Source organism: Crinia signifera, chromosome 12 (genome assembly GCF_055691185.1).
Source record: "Crinia signifera chromosome 12, ASM5569118v1, whole genome shotgun sequence".
NCBI classification, from domain to species: Eukaryota; Metazoa; Chordata; class Amphibia; order Anura; family Myobatrachidae; genus Crinia; species Crinia signifera.
In genome coordinates, this window is record NC_139228.1 from 43,015,346 (window position 1) to 43,038,918 (window position 23,573).

General features: G+C 45.2%; 2 protein-coding genes across 4 annotated transcripts in view; one reads left to right on the forward strand and one right to left on the reverse strand.

The window, feature by feature from the left end:
• Window positions 1-1,160, reverse strand: part of ZFYVE26 (zinc finger FYVE-type containing 26) — a 137,058-nt gene extending 135,898 nt beyond the window's left edge. The window contains exon 1 of the mRNA XM_083166179.1: window positions 809-1,160. Coding sequence (XP_083022305.1) covers window positions 809-996 — 188 coding nt within the window. The 5' untranslated portion in view covers window positions 997-1,160. The remainder of the gene's footprint in view (window positions 1-808) is intronic.
• The window catches only part of LOC146049622 (galectin-related protein B-like), a 35,908-nt gene continuing 13,021 nt past the window's right edge, over window positions 687-23,573 (forward strand). The window contains exons 1-3 of one of the 3 annotated variants that reach the window (XM_083166182.1): window positions 687-1,182; window positions 13,922-14,010; window positions 18,305-18,479. In XM_083166182.1, the coding sequence (XP_083022308.1) occupies window positions 13,955-14,010; window positions 18,305-18,479 (231 nt within the window). In that variant the 5' untranslated portion in view covers window positions 687-1,182; window positions 13,922-13,954. Of the gene's footprint in view, window positions 1,183-5,074; window positions 5,356-9,879; window positions 10,216-13,921; window positions 14,011-18,304; window positions 18,480-23,573 lie in introns of those variants that run through there. The other 2 variants (XM_083166181.1, XM_083166180.1) reach the window with 2 other exon arrangements.

Consider the following 23,573-nt stretch of genomic DNA (forward strand, 5'->3'; position numbering starts at 1 on the left):
GCCGCCGCTGACTGTGCCCAGCTCTCCCCGGTAGTTGCATATGATAAATAGCATGGCGATTGCAGTTTCTTGCATGACAAGAAACAGGGCGTGACATGCAGTTACAGCTCCAAAACATCATGCACCAGGGGCATGACCCCAAACATCCGCACATGACCTGCTGCTCTGCTTTGTAAAGTTGGGAGGCATACACAGAAAGATGGTATGGTCAACACTGACAAAAGGTCGACACAAGCTTATGGTCGATATATACATGACAAACATGGAAAAGGTCAACATGAGGAGCCCCCCCAAAAAGGCTGTTTTTCATACTTTACTATCCAAGTGGGCATAGAGTGGGAGCATAACAGTGTGCGCAGCGATCCATGTAAGAGGACGTGGTGCACTTGTACCAAACCCGTAAAAAAAACATGTCAACAATAAGCTTGTGTCAACCTTTTGGCAATGTGGACCTTGGGTATGTCAACTATTTCAAAATGTCAACCTAGTCACTGTCGACTATTTAATTATACCATAACCCAGTAGGATCTGGCACAGTCTATACACATGCACTGGGGAGGGGCTGGGATAGAGGCTGCACATGGACCCCTCCTCTCATAAGAACTCTTCACCTCCCACACTTGCACTTGATTCTGTAGAAACTCAAGCAAGCTCCTTGGAGAGCAACTTGCAGCTGCGAATCCACATTGCCATGCAGGGATCACCAGCCTCTCCGCTGTACCAGGATGCTAGACTAAGCACTGCACTTAACGCCCAGAGTATCAGCGTATGCACCATGGTGCCAGGGAGGGTCTGATGCTGTACCCACCTGAGCAGATGAGGGGCTGTGATCAGACCCCTCACTATGGCCTCTATCTCCGCGGAATCGACACTCCGGTGCAGCTGGGGAAGGCAGGCCCGTGCCAGCTCCCAGTGCCCCCTCTCTAGGCACCGGCAGAAGAAATCCCGAAGGCTCCTAAGAGAAGCTTTCTCCTCTTCCCCAAACGGGTGCTCCATTTCTCCCGCCGCGCCCGTCCTGGCCGCCGGTGCGCGGTCCCGCCGAGGGGGACTCTTGGCCGTGCGCGTTCCCGTTACACGGTCTCACAGGCAGCAGCAACTGGGCATCACTTGATCGGCCGATCGCACGCCGTACACAGGCAGGTCATGTGATCTCCTGGGTTCGCCTTCCGGGTCACGTGACATGTATGTTTCCCAATTTATTATTTCATACTACACACTACACGCAGTGACATTGCCGAATGAACGCTGGAGGGAGCCGCTGTCTCCATGACTGACTGTAAACAAGAAAAAGAAGTATTCGTACATGGGGCCCTCGGGATCAACTACTTTATAGTATACTGTTATTCGCTCTTTTTATCTTCAAGAGTTTCCCAAGAAATTAACATTAAACTTTACTTTTATTCTATTCTTAGCTTAAAATCAACGAAATATTAAAAACAGTGATGTGTATTAGTGTGCAACAAAGGGCGGTATTCAATGAGGCTGATTCGCCAGGTTTTTATGGCGATTTTGTGCTGTAAGGCGAATTTCTGACTAAAACGGTGAATCACCCTATTCAATGACCAGATGGCGAATACATTTCAAGGTTTTTTTCGCCATGATTTACCGAGTAGCAATCGCTATCTTTTTATGGTGAAGTGGAATGTGAACTTTTAAAATAAAGTGTTTTGTTTTTTACAATTGGTGTCAAAAAATCTGGAATTTTATTCTGAGGAGGGGCATGCTATTTTTATTCATGTGCTGTAAGCACATGAATATATATTTAATTTAAAAATATATATATATATATATATTTTTTTTTTTTTTTACACAGAGCAGCCAGCAGGGGGCCGGAGCCGAGCCGCTCATTAGATATTCATATATTCACTTCACCCGATCATTACATATTCATGATCGGGTGTAGTGAGTATACGCGGTCCCCTGCTGGCACCCCCGGGGGGCAGCCTGTGCTGCCTGGCACCCGGGGAGCCCACCTCCCCCCCACAAACGTTCTGGGGCAGGCAGGGAGACTTCCATCTCCCTGCCTGCCACCGTCCTCAGGCTCCCTGCGCCGTTTGCCGCAGGAGCTCAAATTCGCCGGTCAGGGGCAGCGAGTCCCTGACTCGTTGAATACCGGAGCCGGCGAGGCTCCGGAACGCGGCGACCAGTGGCGAATGTGCAGCGAATCCTAAACAGGATTCGCTGCACGTCGCCGGTATTCACATTGAATACCGCCCAAAGTGATATTAAAAATGTCCTCTGTATGACTATGTGATCTTTTATATGGTGTATAAGTGTACAACCATAGGCGAATCTAGGGGGTGGTCCGGGGGTTTTGTAGCTGAGGGATGGGGCTTACCAACGAGCCCAGCCCCGTGTCTCTAGCCCCCTGGGAACCGGAGATACTGCCAGGCAAAGCTGCAACGTTTTCCCTATAGGATAACATGGGACCCGCTAATTCCGACCCCCACCCAGTTCAACTGCTGCCAGTTCCCCCTTCAGCATCACTGAAGCTCGAGGTTGATCTCAGTCGAACCCAAATCGCTTGCCTTCAATCTGATACCAGGCTGGATCCATATGGGTTAATTGGTTCCAGGGATATTGAGGTTAAACCATTTTTTTTTTTTTCATTTCTTAAATGTAATTTCATGACTGTTTATGTTCTTTGAGGGCAGATTTCTCTGGAACCAAACAGCCCAGTTTCACGGGACCAAAATCATTCGAAGCCAACTCAAAAGTTCTTCAATATGATACTGGTCTCATGTAAATGGGTCAGTTGGTTCCGAAGATATAGCTGGTTGGTTAAAGGGGGGTAGGGAGAGGGGAGTGGTTGTCTCTCCCCCTCACACCAGAAAATGGACTAGGCCGGTGTATAAGGGGTCAGCCTGGGAATGTCCCTGCATGATCCTGGGAACATATTCCTGGGTAAATCCCTGCATTTTCTGTTGTGAAAGGGGTATTATTTCAAACAGCTGTGACCTGCAGTGCTCTGAATACAGCCGGGCAGCCCCCTGCTCTCTGCCCAGCTGTCAATGACTGTCACCCCTGCAGCTTCCGCTCCAATTCTTCTCTCCGCTTTCACCTCAGCCCCCCCTTTAATCATGTGGTGCCGGCGCCCGGTGTGCTCCCCCGACGTCATGCACAACAACAGCGTGCACAATATTTCAAATGTCCACCTGGCTAGAGGGGACACCAGGAGGGGAGTGGGAGCGTGCTCTGCGCTGCGCTCTGCTCCTCTCCCCATAGAAGCAGCTGCACCGCTCTCCATCTCTCCCTGCAGCAGCAGCGAAGGCTCATGTAAAAATTTACAGTAAGTGGCACTTTTGGGGGCATTGCTTAAGGGACACTACAAGTGGCGGTATGTGGGGGCATTACGCATAATGTGTGGCTTAATGTGTAAGGGGCATTACGGTGTGCAGCATCATGTGTAAGGGGCAATATGTGTGCAGCATCATGTGTAAGGGGCATTATGTGTGCAGCATCATGTGTAATGGGTACTATGGTGCACGGCATCATGTGTAATGGGTACTATGGTGTGCGGCATCATGTGTAATGGGTACTATGGTGTGCGGCATCATGTGTAATGGGTACTATGGTGTGCGGCATCATGTGTAATGGGTACTATGGTGCCATCAAGCAAGAACCCCCTAGCAATGAGCACGTAGGTAAGCAGCACTTATGTTGCAAATATGTAATGGGCATTACGGTTTGTTATATAGTATGTAATGGGCATCATGATGTGTGGCACAATGTGTAATGGGCATTATGGTGTGTGGCCTTATGTGTAATTGGCATTACGGCGTGTGGCTTTATGTGTAATGGGTATTACGGAGTTTGCTAAAATGTGTAATGGGCATTACTCCGTATGGTCTAAAGTGTAATACCACATACCTTTTTGTGATGCCACACCTCCTTCCCATGAGGCCACGCCTCCTGTTATGTCTAGATCTGGGACCACCCATTACCATAATTCTAGATTCGCCTATGTGTTTAGGTACGGAATATAGGGTATATATATATATATATATATATATTTTTTTTTTTATTTTTTTTCAAATTAAATTATTTACTTTCCGAATATTCCAACGAGGTTTCTTATTCATTTATTTTTTGTGATCCAGCTTCTAATTCAGAAAATGTTAATATTAAGCAGGATCATTAAATTATTATTGTCCAAACAAAAAAATATCCATGACACAAATCTCAATTGTATTTTGCCTGTGCCAATCCGATTTTAGTCTTGAAATAGGCTGGCAAAGGGGCATAGGTCCCAGATTTCAGCAGATTGAATAAGTAGTCGGTGTCCTGCAAAGGTTAAACAACATTGGTCAAACAATATTGTGGTGTTATGGGCCCCATACATCAGCATACCCTCCAACATGACCCATTCCATAAGGTGCAAAATGCTCTGTTTCTGGACTTCCTTACCAGTGACAGTTACAGAGGTAGGGCTGCAGCACACTCCAATATTCAAAAAGGGGAGCCACACCTGCTGGTAGATTTATTAAACGTCGATCAGGGGAATATGCGCTATCCCCGTGCGTTATAGCAGGGGATAGCGCTTCCCCTGATCTATCACACCCGCCGAGCGTTTACTCTAACGCCGGCGGTGTGGGGCAGGAGGCATAGCGCAGGGGCGATGTTTTGCACTGCGCCCCTGCCTCCTGCCAGATTTATGAACGGTCAGCATCACTGACCGTTCCGCCGCCTGCAGCTGTCGACTTCGCCAGCTGCAGACGGCGATGCCTATACCTAACAACAGGGACAGCGCTGTCCCTGCTGCTGGGGCTGAGCTGCGCTGGGATCTCGCGAGACTAGCGAGATCCCGCGCATGCGCAGTGAGCCGGCCGGGGGGGGAAGGAGACGGCGCATCAGTATTAACTGATGCGCTGTCTCCAGGAGGGACATCGCCGGAGGGGGGAGTTAGCACTCCCCCACTCCGGCGGCAAGATCTTAGTAGATCTTGTCGGTGTCCCCTCCTGCTTCGCCTCGCTAATGAGGCGAAGCAGGAACTGTTATAGCGGCGCGATACGCGCCGCTATAATAAATCTACCCCACAGGGCAAAATGTAACAAAAAATATTATATAATTTGGTTGGTTACACTTACTGCACCTGCCGGAGTCTTCTAAAACCATATATATGACCTTTGTCCTGGTGAATTATAGGCCCCATAAATAAATTCTACATGCATCTCTTGTAATTGTGAGCTGTGCAGTGCCTTAAATATATGTGAAAATGCAGGATAACATATATTTTCTAGTAACCTCCAGTAAGAAGTCTTGAGACCATCTTTCCGCTAATGTTATCCATCATTTGTCACCGCCAGAGGGAAATCTTAAAAGATACACCTTTAAGGCCTATTTTCACTCAGCAAAGTGAGTACAATAGTATCCACCAGTCCTATTTTTTTACCTCACTGTATTGCGCTATGTATTTCTTTTTTATTTCAGTTACTTAAGATATGTGACTATATTTTTAGGATTATATGTTCATTGCCAAGGAGGAGTGAACCACTCATTAGCAAGAGGGGAGTGAAATGCCGCCACTCACGGTAATGAGGATAGCTTCCAGCAGGGCAGAATTGAAAGCGGTGACAGCCCCCCCATGCTCCAGCTGAGGGACAACCGTTTGGACCCACTGCAGTAGCTGCAGCTGGCCTGACTGACCTTTTAGTAAACCACTGCGGTGGTCCTGTGGGGTATCACAATCTCTGACAGGTGCTGTGGGAGCCCTGGCTTTGTGCAGGCAACCACAGCAGACGGGAGAGCAGGATGTGGAGGTGGAGCACGGGCAGGAGCGCTGGCGTTCTTCCCTCAGCCTAGGAGGAAGGCAGGAGCAGGAAGCAAGGTCAGGCAGGGTGGGGCTACACACAGTTCTCCATAGTATGGAGGCGGACAGGGGTACCACAGTCCAGCAACAGGAGCCGACTCCTCACATAGATGCATGCTAGCGCCTAGCAGCAGCATGTCACTGTGTGCAGAAGGGGTGCCCCAGGGAAAGAGCAGCAGCACTGTCCTCTGCACAAATCCAGCACCTATGCCCGTGGTGCACTTGGGAGAGAGAAGGGAGGGAAGAGGGTGCATGGCTAGAGTCCGGTCTTTGCTACTTTAGCAGGCAGGTGGTAGCTCCCATGCCAGCTGCAGCAGCAACCTGGACCCGGCGCTCCCCGAAGACCCCATCGGCACTGGCTCCCCCAAGCCGCCGCGGGGTCTGCCTCACGGTTGCTATGCCACTGGCCATAGTAGTCAGGGCGGTGACAGCAATGAAGAAGAGACTGTCAGTGCCCTGATTACTCTGGCTCCTTACTTAGCTGTGTACTCCACATAATGGTGGGCCGGCCCTGGCCTGGTCTCTCTCTAGTGATCAGTGCAGAACTCCACAGTTGGATCAGATGGGGGAATCTAGTGGCTCCTGACAGTACTGCAGTCAGCAGTAATTCCATAGCCTTCCTCAGCGGTGTGGGTGAGTGCTTCATGTTACGGGCACAGCTGTCTGTCATGCAATGTAACAGGCAGCAGCAGTCAGTAGGAGTAGGGTGCAGAGCAGGGAAAGCACCTCTATTGGCTGACACCTCCCTGCTTTGCATCCCTCACTGAGCGAGTTCTACCGGCCCTGATCCAGGGGCTTCTTTATGGTCTATGGTTTTTATTGCCAATACTGTACATACATTACAATACTGTACATTTACTCAAACATTTCCTTCATTCCCTTAGCAATGTTTATGAAAAGCTTTTTTGTACTTCATTCCTGCACTGTATTACATTCATTCTATCTGTTAAGCACCATGAGTCCTATTGGAGATAAAGTGCTATTTAAATAAAATTATTATTATTATTATTATTATTATTAATAATAATAATTACCTTTATTGTCTGATTTCATTACATACATATATATATTTACAGATGTTATACTGTATATATAGACAGCAGACACCTGTAATGAGGTAAATGGATAGATCGAAATTAGTTTTTTTTCGAAGATCGAAGTTTGTTTTCTTGTTTGCAAGTTATTCCTGCAATGATGGATGGATCCAAGGAGGGGCAACAGGGGTGGCCCCCACACTCTCCTTCCAAATTGCATACGCCACTGGTACTGAAATTGGCGCTTGTCTTCAATTTCCCCACTACACAGCCACTGCCAGCACCGCCCGCCGAGGTGCTGCCGAAGTCACTGTCAGTCTCTCGCGGGATTTCACATTTACCGCCACAGCCGCTGGGATTATTCAGTCTCGGCTGCTACCTCAGCAGCGCCCGCAGTGTGTGACTGACTGGCAGTGGGCTTTGAGTTACGTGGCACCAGACAGATCAGTTATTGAGAATTATTTAGAAACAACAGCACTATATACTATATTCTGTTAGGTAACTACTTTATTGAACTACTTATATTTTGTGAGCTATTTCTCATAATCTTATGATGTTTGTATTTTCTTACAATGAATCCATCAAAGATTAATTGGTGCATTGTAATAAAATATTTATAACATAAGTAATGTATTAATAGATAAAGGATAAATTATACTTTGTTTATAACCGCCATTATATCCAGAGCCGGCCCTAGCCTAACTGATGCCCTAGGCAAGATTTTGGCTGGTGCCCCCTAGCACCGCCACTAGTTCCACCTCTGACCCTGCTCCCCTTTCCCAGCACCATCAATCCTCATCATAGCAGTCATCATTTTGGTGCTCCTACCCACAATATTTTAAATAGAAACAGTGCACACATTCGGTGCGCAGCCCAAACAGGGGTGTGTTCTTGCTGGGAAGGGGCATGGCCACACAATAGTACCCCCAATTCAAATTATGCCACACAGTAGTGCAACTTTATTCACATTATATCATGCGATGGTGTCCCTTATTCACGTTACATCACACAGTAGTACCACTTTACCTTATATACATTACTCGTCACATTATTCACATTATACCCTTAGGGGAGGAGGCCCGAGGCCCCCACTGGGCCCTTCCATCAGACTTTGGCCTGGGTAATTTGTACCCCCTACCCCTTTCTCTCGGCACCCCTGATAATACCACACAGTAATGCCCCTTACACATGACACACATTATTAATGTCCATATAAAAATAATGCCCTTACACATTATGCCAAACTTTATTAATGCCCTTCATACACATAATGACACACATAATGCCCCTTACACATATGCTGCACATTATTAATGCCCTTATACACATGACACACATAATGCCTGTTACAAATGTCGCACATTATTAACGCATTTATACATGACACACATAATGCCCCTTACACATATGCCGAACACTATTGCATAACCAACCCACCCGCAGACAGCACTCGCACAGCCGCTAACACTGTGACCTCTGCTTGGATACAGATGTTTCCTCATACATCTTGCCTCAATAGGCCATGCAGCTCCTGGCCAGTTCTGCTAACGTTGGGTGCCTTTTTTGCTGAAAATTTGTCTTATTTGCATTATTATGACCAGCACACACAAGGAGCTTCCAATGATTAAAATAATATGTGGCATGCTTTTATTCTGTGAGCGACTGTGGCTGTACCTGCATACAGAATGCTATGTTACAGTGATTTCCATGAATACACTATTTCATATGCAGATACAGCCTCACTCACACACAGAATATAGGCATGCTGCATATCATTTTAATCAGCAGAAGCTGCTGCTGCCCCCAGGCATTCCAAATGCCCTAGGCAATTGCCTAGTTGGCCTATGCCTAAGGCCGGCTCTGATTATATCCCTTTTTATTGATAGGGGCCCCCACATGTTTGTTGTCCAGGGCTCCCACAGGTTTTCAATATTGGCTGCTATTTCTGCTGAGGGAAATAGCAGTTGCCACCTATTCAATGCTTTGATTTTTTTACATCACTGAAGGCAGATTCCGACAAAACAGGTCTGACTGGCAGATCTTTAGGTACTTGTTTCTTAGTCGTGGGTCATCGCATACCTTAAGTTAAGGTATGCGATGGACGCGACCGATGCGATTTTTGGGCTATTTTTAGCCTTTTCCCCCGACAATTAAAAAATCGCATCCATCGCATGCCTTAACTTAAGGTATGCGATGCGACCAACGTGATTTAACATTGAATGCATTGTATTCAATGTTAAATTCCTATGTAAAATCGGGCCCATTGTATGCCATTATAATGGCATACAATGCAACCGATGCGATGGACCCGATTTTACATAGGGAACAATGTTAAATGGCCCAATGGACCCGATTTTTGATTGTATACCCACCCTGATGGGTAATTTGTACAGGTCCAGGTAATACCTGTGAAGTAATGCGCGTCCACTCGCGGGGCTCGCTGCGCTCGCCGTGATTCGGGCTCGGTGGCTCGCTGCGCTCGCAACACTATATAAAATCAACACCACGCCGACGTGGATAGTGGGGGTATGAAAACGTCGGAGGACGCGTGCCGCCGCCCCTCGCGGGATCGCTGCGCTCGCCACACTTCAAGGTTGGTGTTAATCGTGGGGTGGCATCAACAATGGGGGGCATTTGACCCATCAGGGTGGGGATACAATGAAAATTGGGGTCTGGGGGGCATTTAACATTGGGGCCAATGTAAAATCGGGTCTCAGGGACCATTTTACATTGGTTCCAATGTAAAAATCACGTTCATCGCATGCGATTTGGTTGCATGCGATGGACGCAATTTTTTAGGACCCGATGGATACAATTTTTAGCGCTGGCGCCGTGCTAGGAAACAAGTACCAATCTTTTTTATTGGAAACTGATAAAGCAGCCTTTTTCGCCAACATGCTCACTTTCCGATACTCGACAGCCGGAACATTGAATACCGAGTTGCAGGCAAGTTAGGTGAAAATGGCCGAAGATTCCAACTGTTGGGATGTTTCCGACAGTCGGAATCCCATATTGAATACCCCCCACAGACCTTAATCTTCTTGCAACCCCTCAATGTGCAATGAGCATTTAAAATTTTCTGAACTGTCTGAGAAGAAATGTTTGTGGTATCCATGGTAACTACATGGACTTGTCTGGGTGGCTGGAACAGCAGGATTGTGGTTTGTGGTTGTGACTCAGCTGATCACCTACTACAAAAAGTGACTGTACAATACAGATAAGTGTACTTGCACTTTGCTCTTAACAATCAAATGTGTTTATTTTTGAAAAACAAAAATGCTTAAAACTGGTCAGTACTGCTGATCACCAGTAACACAATACTCCAGACAAGGAGACACTCGCACTATGATGGAAGCTGAAAAATGCACAAATGTAAGTTAATAAAATATCATAAGATATTTTTTATATATTTTTAATATGGTTTAACTATTATTTCAGACTGTTGTTAGTTATAAATATTAATATATTACATTTTCATGTCATTCTGTATAACATGAGACTTTAAACTGTGTATAATGAGGTTATAAAAGATCACTGATAAGTTTAATGACAATATAAAATTAGGCAAAGTACTTTTATATATAGGTCACAGACCTTAGCTCTGACTTCTAACATCCATAGTATTATGCATTAAGGATTTGCACTATTCTTTGTAACAAATATATTTTTACTTTTATACACAGTTTAACACTGAAGTGATGTCAGAATTCACTGATTATATAGATGTTAGAACACAAATTAATTTTAACATTATGTGAATATGATTTACATATAATAAGTAGAAATATTGAGGTACTTAAATGTTTAAAAATATATCTTCAGTTATGATTCTGTTCATAAAAATGTTTCATTTGCATTTTCTGTCTTCTGGTCTTTTTACTTTTACAGTATCATCTATATTTATATGTCTAGTGTCCGTGAGTCTCCGAAACACTGCCATCTGCTGGCAGAGAGTGAAACTACATCTCTTTCTCACACATGCACAAACACAGAAGGTAGCAGACTGGCTTTCGAAGCTTTTGCTTCAAGGAGGCTTACTAGTTTTACATAATTATACTATACAGCTCCAGCTACAAAATTGCAAAGGACTGTTTCTGTATAAACATATGGGTAGAGGCGGAATGCTTCAATGTTCTCCTCAATGTTTTTTTTTTTTAAATCTGTTATTAACATTATTATATAGTTAATTTTTATGGCACTTCAAGGGTTTCGCAGCACCTAACAATACATACACAAGCAAAAACAAGAAAAAAATTACTTACAGTACAAGGCAATTTAAGACCGTATGGATGGTGTAATGGTTAGCATTACTGCATCACAGCACCGAGGTCATGGGTTCGATTCTCACCATGGCCCTAAATGTGTGGAGTTTGTATATTCTCCCCGTGCTTGCGTGGGTTTCCTCTGGGTACTTCGGTTTCCTCCCACAACCCAAAAATATACTGGTAGGTTAATTGGCCCCCAACAAATTAACCCTAGAATGTCTGCATGTATATGTGGTAGGGAATATAGATTGTAAGCTCCACTGGGACAGGGACTGATGTGAATGTTCATATACTCTGTAAATCGAATGTGTGTGCTATATAGGAAACTGTCAATAAATAAGACAAGTACATGGTAAATAAAGGCGGTTGCATCAGGGGACAGGACAATGAAGTGTATATCTCTTATATATTTGGCTACATGTGTCACTCATTCTGGGAGTGTATAACGCTGGGCGGGGTCACACATGAAACTCCACCCCGCCCAGCGTTATACACGCAGATGTGGCTAAACACTCCCAGAATCAGTGACACATGTAGCCAAATATATGAGATTTTGCCCCCTGCCCAGCTGCACTATACCCCCAGCTATACCGCACACCTATAATCACAACACACACATGAGAGATCACCCTGCCCGGCACAACACAATGCCTACACTGTGTTACCTAACCTGCTCCACGCCAAATACATATCCAATACCGCACACCCCTTCCTGGTACCACAATCCACCCCCCACCCCAAACTAATAACACACACACACACATACTCTCTTTCCACCACTATACCACCAATGCATGCACTTTACACCACCTAAACTTTCCTACACCACTCCAGCAAAAACCCTAACCCAACATATACCTACCCCCCAACACCACACCCCCTCCACCCCCTCACACACTTAAAACACACGCAGTATCTTTGCACCACTATAGCAACAACGCTTCCACTCTACACCTAGCCAAACTATCCTACACCACCCCACCAAAATCACAATCCCAACACACCCCTTCCCCCTAACACTATCGCCCCCACCCCAACATTAAAACACACACAGTATCTTTACACCACTATAGCAAAAACCGCTGCACTCTCCACCTAGCCAAAATATTTAGCACCACCCCAACAAAATCCATAACCCAACACACCCCTTCCACCACCAACACCATCCCCCCCAAACCACAAATAAACCACACACACTATCTTTGCACCACTATACCAACAACGCCTGCACTCCACACCTTCCCAAACTATCCAACACCAACTAAATCGCTAACCCATTCATACCAATAAAACAAGATGTAAAAGTATTTCTACTCTCACTAAAATGGACATTGCACACATTCATCCACAAAAAATAAACATAATTCAAACTAAACTATATTTCTAACTTGGGGCATAGTCCCTTACAACGGTGTGAAGAGCGCCCGTAGGGTGCGATGAATCACCTAGTAAGTGTATATATATATCTCTGTCAGGGTGCAGAGATATATATTCTAAGATAACCATATGAGGGTAGAATTGAGCATAATCCGAAGGTTAGGATGAGAGATGGTTGGGTTCAATGAAGTAATGGACCTTCTTCTTAAAAGTTTTGTAGGGAGGTGGAGAGTCTGATAGGATAAGGAGCACAGTGGGCAAAATCTTGGAGGCCAGAATGGAAAAAAGTAACCAGTTGGTAGGAGAGGCGGCGGTTGCAGTGGTGTATTTATAATGGGTGCAGTGTGCGCGGTGCATGTGGCCCCTGAGCACAGTGGCGTAGCTTTGTTTGGGGCGCCCCCCCGCCATTAATGGGGGGGCGCCCCCTCTCCCCCCCCCCCCCCCCCGGCTGCCCGTGCCCCCCATGCCCCCTCCCCCCATTGCCGCAGGCTTACCTGTCCGCCGCGCGTCCCGGCTCCCCTCCTGGCTTTAATTAATTCTATGCAGACAGACCACGATAAAATGGCCGCCCCCATACCGCAGACAGTTTCAGAGAACAGTCTGCTTTATGGGGCGGCCATTTTATCGTGGTCCGTCTCCATAGCATTGATTGAAGCCAGGAGGGGAGCCGGGACGCGCGGACACTGGACAGGTAAGCCAAGAGATCTAATCAGACATTTAGAAATAGGGTTGAAATTGCAAACTTGTTCAGTTCTAAGGAAACAAAAGGGTCTGTTATAGACCTCTCCAGCATTCCTATAGCGACCTCAGCAAAGCATACATGAATATTGTAAAGGCCCATACACACTGGGCGACTTTGAGCTGAAAGTCGCTTAAAACAGCAGGTTTGACCGGCTTTCAGCTCAAAGCCGCCCAGTATGTATAGTCTGCCGATGAGTGGTGAGCGCTGCTGCGCACTCCCGCATCATCGCCGGGAAAGCCGTTCATCTGCTGGTTATACCAGCAGATGGGAAGCTTTGCATAGCGCTCCTCTATGCAACGCCATCCTCCCCCCCTTCATTGGCACCGGGCAGGGGAAAAGGGGCTTTCCCCGCAGCGATGATTGTCATCATCGCTGTCCATACACGCTGGGCATAGTCGCCCAGTGTGTATGGTCCTTAACACTACAAGAAAGCATACTACTATAATCCTTTAACAGGTGTGTTTACATGGCAAAGCAGAAGAGCAGGGCTGTTTTGGAAATATTAGTACATAGCATGAAATAACCTTGTACTGTATACTGTTTGTTATGTGACTGTCTTTGCTGCCATTTATTACAGTGTAATCTATGCTTCTACTCATTTGTTTGCCATGTATCACAAACGGAAAACCTAAACATGCCAAGGTATGGGAGAAATTAAGACTTTATAATACAGTAACATTCTATTATTTTTCAGACCGCAAAATATGTTGGTGACATCAAGGGCGGGATGAAGCCAGCCATGAAGATCATCATTATGGGAATAGTGGATGTCAGACCTAAGAGGTACAACAGCCTCCATGTTACACTATTCTACACAGTCCCTGTAAACTAAATCTCAGTACCTGTTATTCCCATCTACCAAATGTGTATCACATGTTCTGATTTCTCCAGAGGGAATACTAATATTATGTCAGCAGTGAAAACGTTAACTTGTGCTGTATGTGAATGGACGGAGTACGATCTAACATTATGCCAAACTGGGGTACATTCAGAATTCTGATGGACAGCAGAGCCGGCCCTAGCCTAAATGACGCCCTAGGCAAGATTTTGGCTGGTGCCCCCTAGCACCGCCACTAGTTCCGCCTCTGACCCTGCTCCCCTTTCCCAGCACCATCAACCCTCATCATAGCAGTCATCATTTTGGTGCTCCTACCCGCAATATTTTAAATAGAAACAGTGCACACATTCGGTCCGCGGCCCAAACAGAGGTGTGTTCTTGCTGGGAAGGGGCATGGCCACACAATAGTACCCCCAAATCAAATTATGCCACACAGTAGTGCAACTTTATTCACATTATATCCTGCGATGGTGTCCCTTATTCACGTTACATCACACAGTAGTACCACTTTACCTTATGTACATTACTCCTCACATTATTCACATTATACCCTTAGAAACAAAATCCTGAGAAAATATTGTATTTTAAGCACCTCCATGGCCACACTGCAACCCAGCACAAAGCAGTGTATGCTGGGCAGAGGAGAAGAGCTGCAGCTGCTGCTGTCACTTAAGGGGAGGGGGCCCAGGGAGGGGGACTTTGGCCTGGGTAATTTGTACCCCCTACCCCTTTCTCTCGGCACCCCTGATAATACACAGTAATTCCCCTTACACATGACACACATTAATAATGTCCTTATAACCATAATGCCCCTTACACATTATGCCAACCTTTATTAATGCCCTTCATACACATAATGACACACATAATGCCCCTTACACATATGTTGCACATTATTAATGCCCTTATACACATGACACACATAATGCCCATCACACATATGTTGCACATTTTTAATGCCCTTATACACATGACACACATAATGCCTGTTACACATATGTCACACATTATTAATGCATTTATACATGACACACATAATGCCCCTTACACATATGCCGAACACTATTGCACAACCAACCCACCCGCAGACAGCACTAACACAGCCGCTAACACTGTGACCTCTGCCTCTGATTGGATACAGATGTTTCCTCATACATCTTGCCTCAATAGGCCATGCAGCTCCTGGCCAGTTCTGCTAAAGTTGGGTGCCTTTTTTGCTGAAAATTCGTCTTATTGGCATTGTTATGACCAGCACACACAAGGAGCTTCCGATGATTAAAATGATATGTGGCATGCCTATATTCTGTGTGCGACTGTGGCTGTACCTGAATACGGAATTCTATGTTACAGTGATTTCCATGAATACACTATTTCATATGCAGATACAGCCTCACTCACACACAGAATATAGGCATGCTGCGTATCATTTTAATCAGCAGAAGCTGCTGATGCCCCTAGGCATTCCAAATGCCCTAGGCAATTGCCTAGTTTGCCTATGCCTAAGGCCGGCTCTGATGGACAGGATGCCGACAGTCGCAAAACCAATGTCGGCCTCCTGACTACTGTCAGGAGACTGGCGTCGGAATGCCGACATTGGTGAGGATGCCAGGGCTGGATTAGTGACTGCCCGCATTCTGAATGTAAATATTCGGGCAGAGGCAGGCTGGGTGAGGAATTGGGTTTAGGCACCAGGGGGGACTTAGGGTTAAGCTATGGGGGGTTTAGGGTTAGACTCCAGGGAGGAAGGGTTAGGTTTAAGCACTGAGGCCCTTATTCTGGTTGGTGCGGAAATTCCCGCTTGCGTACGGACAGCCGATGTTTATCTTCTGCGCATGTGCAGAGGTCACTCTGCGCATGTGCAGGCGATTTCGCCGCAAGGATTCTCTATACGCCGCACAGGGGGCGTAGAGGGGCGTGAGGGTCTACTTATCCTCATTACCCTATGCATACGCCCAGCGTTTCATGGGCGTTCCCATGCAAACGCGGGGCTTATGCATGGTAATGAGGCCGTGACGCGTGGGTACGGGGCGGGCATCTGACATCGCCGGATGTCATCTGCCCGCCCCCATACAAGATTTCACACGGACAAGTGTCCGTGTGGTCTTGTGTTGCGGGACCTGGTGGAGCGTGCGGCCCTGCATTCGATGTTCGGCGACCATCGAATGCAGGGGCTGCTCCCACCATGGAGGAGGCGTATCCCCGTCCAATTTCATGCGGATCGCCACATATCCGCGTACGGACGGCCGTGGCGATCCGTATGGAAGGCGGGGATTCGCCTGGTGCGTTGGAGCCGCATATGCGGCTCCGGCCGCACCAAGCAGAATAAGGGCCTGAGAGTGGGGGTTAGGGTTAGGCTGTGGACGGAGGTTAGCAGTGGCGTAACTATATAATTTGCGCCCCCCCGCCGCACTTTTTTCGGCGCCCCCCTCCCCCTCTCCCTCCCCTCCCCTGCCCATACCTGACAGAGTGCCCTGCTGCATCTGCGGTCACTGTCCAGTCCAGTCTCTCCCGGGGCCGGCTCCTGCTGATAATGAAAAGTGACTCTTAGAAAATGGCTGCCAAAACTGTCTGCAATTTGGGGGCAGCCATTTTCTAAGTGTCAGTTTTTATTATCAGCAAGAGCCGGCACCGGGAGCGAGTGACGGGACAGTGACCGCAGATGCGGCCGGGCTATAGCCCCGCAGCCCCCCCCCCCCCCCCGGCAGCCATAGTTACTCTGCGCCTCCCCACCACGGCGGGGGCTGCGGAGGCATAGTTACGCCACTGGAGGTTAGGTTTAGGTAGCGGTGGCGGTATTTCAACCGCCGGGATTCCGACCACCGGGATTTGGTACTGAATCCCTGCGATCAGATAGTTGCCACCCAGACAGAGTGAAAACCTGCCCAGTGTAATTTTGATAATGACTTGTGAATGGATCACTGATCTGCTGCCAGCTGCAAATCCATTCGCAACTCAGTCACCATCAATTTTCCCAGTCTGTGCAAGTGTGAGTAACTCTGACCCTTCCACAACTCTGCGGCAGAGACAGTCAGATCGCGGTTGGAGCTGATGCCACACCCCTTCCTGCGTATTTTTCTGACACATTCAGAAAATGGCCGGTTACCACTCGCAAACGCTGACTTCCTGTCAGTCAAATCAAAAGGGTATTTCGATTAGATACTTTGTAGTCTTTTGTTGCTGTTTGGCTTCTCGCATGCGTACTGCGATCCATACGCATGCGCAATCATTTGAAAATTAATCAGCGTGCAAATTTTTACACAGGGATCAGCTCTGAATATCTTCCCATGTGCACTGCAGGTGGGGCAAATGTAACATGTGCACAGAGAGTTAGATTTGGGTGGGGTATATTGTTTCTGTACAGGGTAAATACTGACTGCTTTATTTTTACACTACAATTTAGATTTCAGTTTGAAAACACTCAACCCAAAACTAGCTCTCTATGCACCTGTTACATTTACCCCACCTGCAGTGCAGCATGGTTTTGTCCATTTGGGAAAAAATGTGCTTTGTGATCAGGTCTAAATGAGAACCTTATGGGGTATAGTCAATTAGAGTCGAAACTGCAGTTTTGTCGGAAAGACGGCAGTTTCTGACTGATTTAGGATAGAAGGGTTTCCGACCTATTCAATAAGTGCTGTTTAATTCCAACAAGTCGTGAATTCCCGTCTTGTCGGAAAACACGTGGATCGGCAGAATAGCCGCGGATCCACGTGCTTTTGTCTGAAATGCAGACCAATCCGACAATCTCAATCCGACTTTAAAAAAAAGTTGCATTGAGATCAGACAGGGGAGCGGGGTGATGGAGGGAGAGTGCTTACCGGTGGTGGCAGCCGGAGCCACGGATGAGGGAACACACTCTCCTCTCTGACGGACGCTCCCCCGTCCAGGCTCCTCTCTCATAATAGTGGTCCCCGGTCGGCAGGCAGCTACACGCCTGAGTGCGGCTCCCTTCAGAAGCTCCATGTGATCTCATAGGGAGCTAATGACAGCAGCAGCAGGACGGGACACCGGGAACGGACAAATCCAACTGTCGGATTTGGCTGATCATTGAATAGGGATTGTCGGATCCATTCAGACAAATACATGTCGGAATGGATCCGACTCTAATTAAATATATACCCCTATATCTTTAACTTACAATCATCTTTGAAATTCATACAATATAGGCAGCACTCAGTCATGTCAGATAATTAGGTGGATTAATGATTATAAAATAATTTGATGAATTTTTCCATTCAGCTTTACCATCAGTTTCCTGTGCAGTCCTAATGATACAGATGAGGATGTTGCTTTTTTGCTGATAGTCAACTTTCAAGATAAATCCATAGTCCGAAACGCTAAGTTTGCAGGAACATGGGGTGCAGAGGAAAATAATATCCAGTTCTTCCCTTTCACAGCTGGAGACGACTTTAAGGTAAAGTCATGTTCTAAATTGTATCTATACAGCGACGGACTGGGCCAATGGAACGGCCCTGGCATCTGTGCACGCATGCGTCCTTTGTCACGCACGTGCACACGCTGGGCACGCACGCGCACACATGCACCACGCTGTCGCACGCTGCCTCTCCTGCTTGCAGGAGAGAGAGGTATAGTGGCATGTGATGCCCCCCTCTCTCCTGTCTTCAGTGGGGCACAGAAAGAGCTGCCGCACCCGCCACGAGTCCAGCGGCTCACTCTGTGCGCCGACTGGGAGGCCGAGCCTCCACCTTGCAAGAAGAAATCGGCCCACCTGGCCATCGGCCCCTCTGGCATTTGCCAGAAGTGCCAGATGGCCAGTCCGGCCCTGTATCTATATGTTGTTTGGGTGCAGAGTCCTATATACTGGTATCCGGACTGGTGTAAAAAGACTCATCATAGACAGTCATATGGTCGACCACTAATGATCGACAGTCAAAAGATCGACAGGGCTTAAATGTCGACACACAATAGGTCCACGGCACACAGTTTAGGAACCATTGGCCTAAAGGTATGCAGACATTTTGTTGGGAATGTCAACAGTACATTTTAACATTAGAGATAAAATCAACTGAAAACATTATGGGAGGTTTTCAATGTGAGCCAATATTCCGACTGTCGGAAACATTACGACAGTCGCAATCAAGACTGAGGGGCAGATGTTTTATAGCGGCGCGATAAGTGCCGCTATAATACTTCCTGCTTCGCCTCATTAGCGAGGCGAAGCAGGAGGGTAGACCGTCAAGATGTATTAACATCTTGTATGCCGAAGTGGGGGAGTGCTAACTCCCCTTTCCGGCGATGTCCCCTCCTGGAGATAGCGCATCAGTTTACACTGATGCGCCGTCTCCTTCCCCCCGGCCGCCTGGACTGGGCATGCGTGGGATCTCGCTACTCACGCAAGATCCCCAGCACAGCCCAGAGCCAACAGCAGGGACAATCGATGTCCCTGCTGTTGAGATAGGGCTTTGCCAGCCTGCTGCTGGCGAAGCCAAAACCAGCATCGGGCGGAACGGTCAGCGATGCTGACGTTCATACATTCGTCCTGCTATCATTTAGATAGCAGCGCCAATATGGACAGGGGCGCATAGCTCCTTCATACATAGGGGAGAAGCCGTATCAGTGCGCATAACGTGCGCTGGTAACCCTTCTCCCCCATAATGCCCGGTCATACATCTGCCCCTGAATACCCCACTATGTTGACATGCTGCATGCTGTCGACATCCTGACCATTTGAAGATTCAGAATGTTGACATTGGCCCTTATTCAGATCTGAGCTCAGTACAAATTTGTTCTCAAAATGGGCAAAACCATATGCACTGCAGGTGGGGCAGATGTAACATGTGCATAGAGAATTAAATTTGGGTGGGGTGTGTTGAAACTGAAATCTAAATTGCAGTGTAAAAATATTGCAGCCAGTATTTACCCTGCACAGAACCAAAATAACTCACACAAACCTAACTCTCTCTATATATGTTACATCTGCCCCACCTGCAGTGCACGTGGTTTTGCCCATTTTGAGAACAAATTTGAGCTCAGATCTGAATAAGGGCCAATGTCAACATTCTGAATGTTCAAATGGTCAGGATGTCGACCTGCAGTGCACATGGTTTTGCCCATTTTGAGAACAAATTTGTACTGCGATCAAATCTGAATAAGGGCCATTATGTACCACACCTGTTCAACATTGTGCTACATTATGGGGTATATTCAATGCTTTTTGCGAGCTATGACAGCTCTCACGGTCAGTATTTAACTGACCCTCCTGCATACGCTGTTTCCAACTCGCTGGGTTTTTACAGTGATGTGGAAATGGCGTGTGCGGCCGCCAAAACAGCGAAGCTTACGGCTAAATGCAGCGGGCTCCCTGCATTACCCGCGAACCTCACTGTTTGGGGGAATCCTCACCGTCAACTGACAGCGAGGGTTCCCCCAAAACATTGAATAGTGGCCGGCGCAATGTAATATTGTAACGTATACCGGTTTTCCATCTGGAACACACTTATTTTATGATACCATGAGTATGTGAGTGTATTAATTACTGCTTAATGCCACGCTTCTCACCTAGGGCCAGATGCACTAAACTTCAAAAGTGATAAAATGGAGAGTGATACACAGCCAGCCAATCAGTTCCTGACTGACATTTTGCAAACCCAGCCTGTAACATGTACAGTAGCAGCCAGGAGTTGATTGGTTGGTTGTTTATCACTGTCCATTTTATCACTTTTGAAGCTTAGTGCATCTGGCCCCTAGTACTTAATGATATTCTAGCATATAATGAAGTATAATTGCTTTAGAAACTAGTTTCTTTGTCAGTATTCCAAATATGTATGTGGAATATAACTGAAAAAAGTTAATGGAAAATGTTTGAGACCTAAATATCAGGTGAAAGGAGTGAGGTTGGAGGACTTAAGGGTGGTTACTAAGTAAACCAGGGGTCAGGGAACATTTTTACCCAAAAATATATTTAGATACGCTGGCGTTACCCCTTGATTTATAAGAAAGGAAATCGAATAATTGTAATATACACTGTAACATACACAGTCATCCATGGTAATTATCATCATCAATGGCTGCCAGGCTGTGGTATAGTCATTGATAATGTGACGTCCAGGCAACTATTAGTGTCAGTATTACAAGATGATATAGTGACAAGTAGATAAGGCACACTTTTTCTTCAAACTAATTGGTTTTGACAGGTCCACGCCCCTTTTATACAGTTTGTCCACGCCCCATTTATACAGTTTGATATCAAACTTGATAGATCGTATCACGTTTGATATCAAAGTGGTATAAATAATATTAACCCCCGTATTAAAATATAATTGGTTTGATACTGTAACTTCATACACTGATATTGGTTATGTGAAATAACACATATATAAAGTACGCTTAATGTTATCTTAATCAGCTGGTAGAATTTCTAAACATAATGCTAAAAAAGTTGTTAGAAAAATATGGTATACAACAGATATATAATTCGTAGAACTGTAGATCTTGTTTTATATCAAATTTGATTTGTGTAGGATGTCGCGCAACGCCGATCATCAAAACAGCCGGCTGAAAGCCAGTTATTATAACGTATTAAAGCCGGGGAGTTTTTGCGGCTTTGATAAATATTATAAAGCTTTGAAAAATAAATTTAAAAGATCCGATGTGAGAAAATGGTTACAAGAGCAAGACGCGTACACATTGCACAAACCGGCTAGAAAAAACTATAAAAGGAATATGATATGCGTATCGGATATAAATCAACAGTGGCAATGTGATTTGGTATAGCTCATAGATCTTTCACAGTGAATAATACAGGCAGATCATTACCAACTATAATAACACTTACCTTAGAACGAGCCAAAAGCGCTACAACGATGTGTCTGACCAACCGGGTATCAAAAATAAATAAAATAAAAATAAAAAGTTATATTCCACACGATAACTTCCACAGCATCTAAGGACCTTCTTGCTTTTAAAATAAATGAAATATCCGCGTACATAACAAAGAGGTCTGGGTATACATATGTTATGTATTTAAAGATACAGGAGCTAAAAAGTTATATTCCACACGATAACTTCCACAGCATCTAAGGACCTTCTTGCTTTTAAAATAAATGAAATATCCGCGTACATAACAAAGAGGTCTGGGTATACATATGTTATGCATTTAAAGATACAGAGCCATTCAGTCTGGGCCTGACATGTTGTAGGCATTTAAATTTAAAGACACACAGCGTGAGAAGTATAGTGTTACTTTTAGAAAGACATCAGATATGACGGATGATTGTAATTTTCAAAAGTAATTTTAAACACCGGATTCCATAGTCTTTGAAGACGTTGACATTTACGTATGACGCAATTAGCGTAGACAGCACAGCAGGGCTGGTAACAATTATATTCATTAGAAAGCACATACCTCTGAAAAAAACATTTTCACACGGCTAACCGTTTAATTAGTTTAGACAGTACAAAGAAAGGCCATGAAATCTTTGCAACAGAGCATGAGTGGCATCTAGTGGTCATGTATTGCAGTTGCAAGCAAGTTCCAGACGGAGCTAGAGACTACAGAATTAACTTATATATATACTGTATTATATTTAACTGAACATTATCAATGCTGATAAATAAAGGCTTTATATAAAGTATATATATATATATATATATATATAGCTATATACAGTATATATATATATATATATATATATATATATATTATATATAAATATATATATGTGTAATGTGATGGTATCATTATATTATGTGATGAATAAAATATGGATAAAATGCTATATTATTTAAATCAGATATATATATATATATATATATATATCTCAATCAAATTACACAGGGGTGGTGGATAAGGTATATATTTTAAATTAAAAAGCATACACATGTATATATAGGTCTTATGTAGGCTGTTGATGTTGAAACATATCTGTCATTTATTTAATAATAAGGATAAGTATTTTATACATCACATTTTTGGTTTTATTTTATCAAGCAATATATCCTGAAAACAGCTGTGTTTCGGGTAATATGCTATATATTTGTTATGCCAGTCTTTAACTTTGGAACACAACTCATGAATATTCAAATGAAACAAATGCAACACAGATGTGCTAACTGACTGATGTGTATATATATGTCATCCATGAGGAACCAGTCCACACATTTTGAAGGCAGAGAACTTGAAAACTTTTGTCCACACACTGTTCAGAGAATACTTGAAGATTTTGTTCCCAGAGGGTAAGTCTAATTTAATTTTCTAAATAAATATATATATATATATATAGTTGCTGCTGCATGCATTGTATTGTAATGTATTAGGAGTACATGCTGGCATACTGGATGCTTGTGGTTAATCATTTATTTAGGAAGTGGTTAGTGTATTGTGGTCTGTACATTATACATATTGCTTTTAAAAATACTTTAAACAATCTTAAAATATAGTTTGCTGCTGCATGCATTGTATTGTAATGTATTAGGAGTACATGCTGGCATACTGGATGCTTGTGGTTAATCATTTATTTAGGAAGTGGTTAGTGTATTGTGGTCTGTA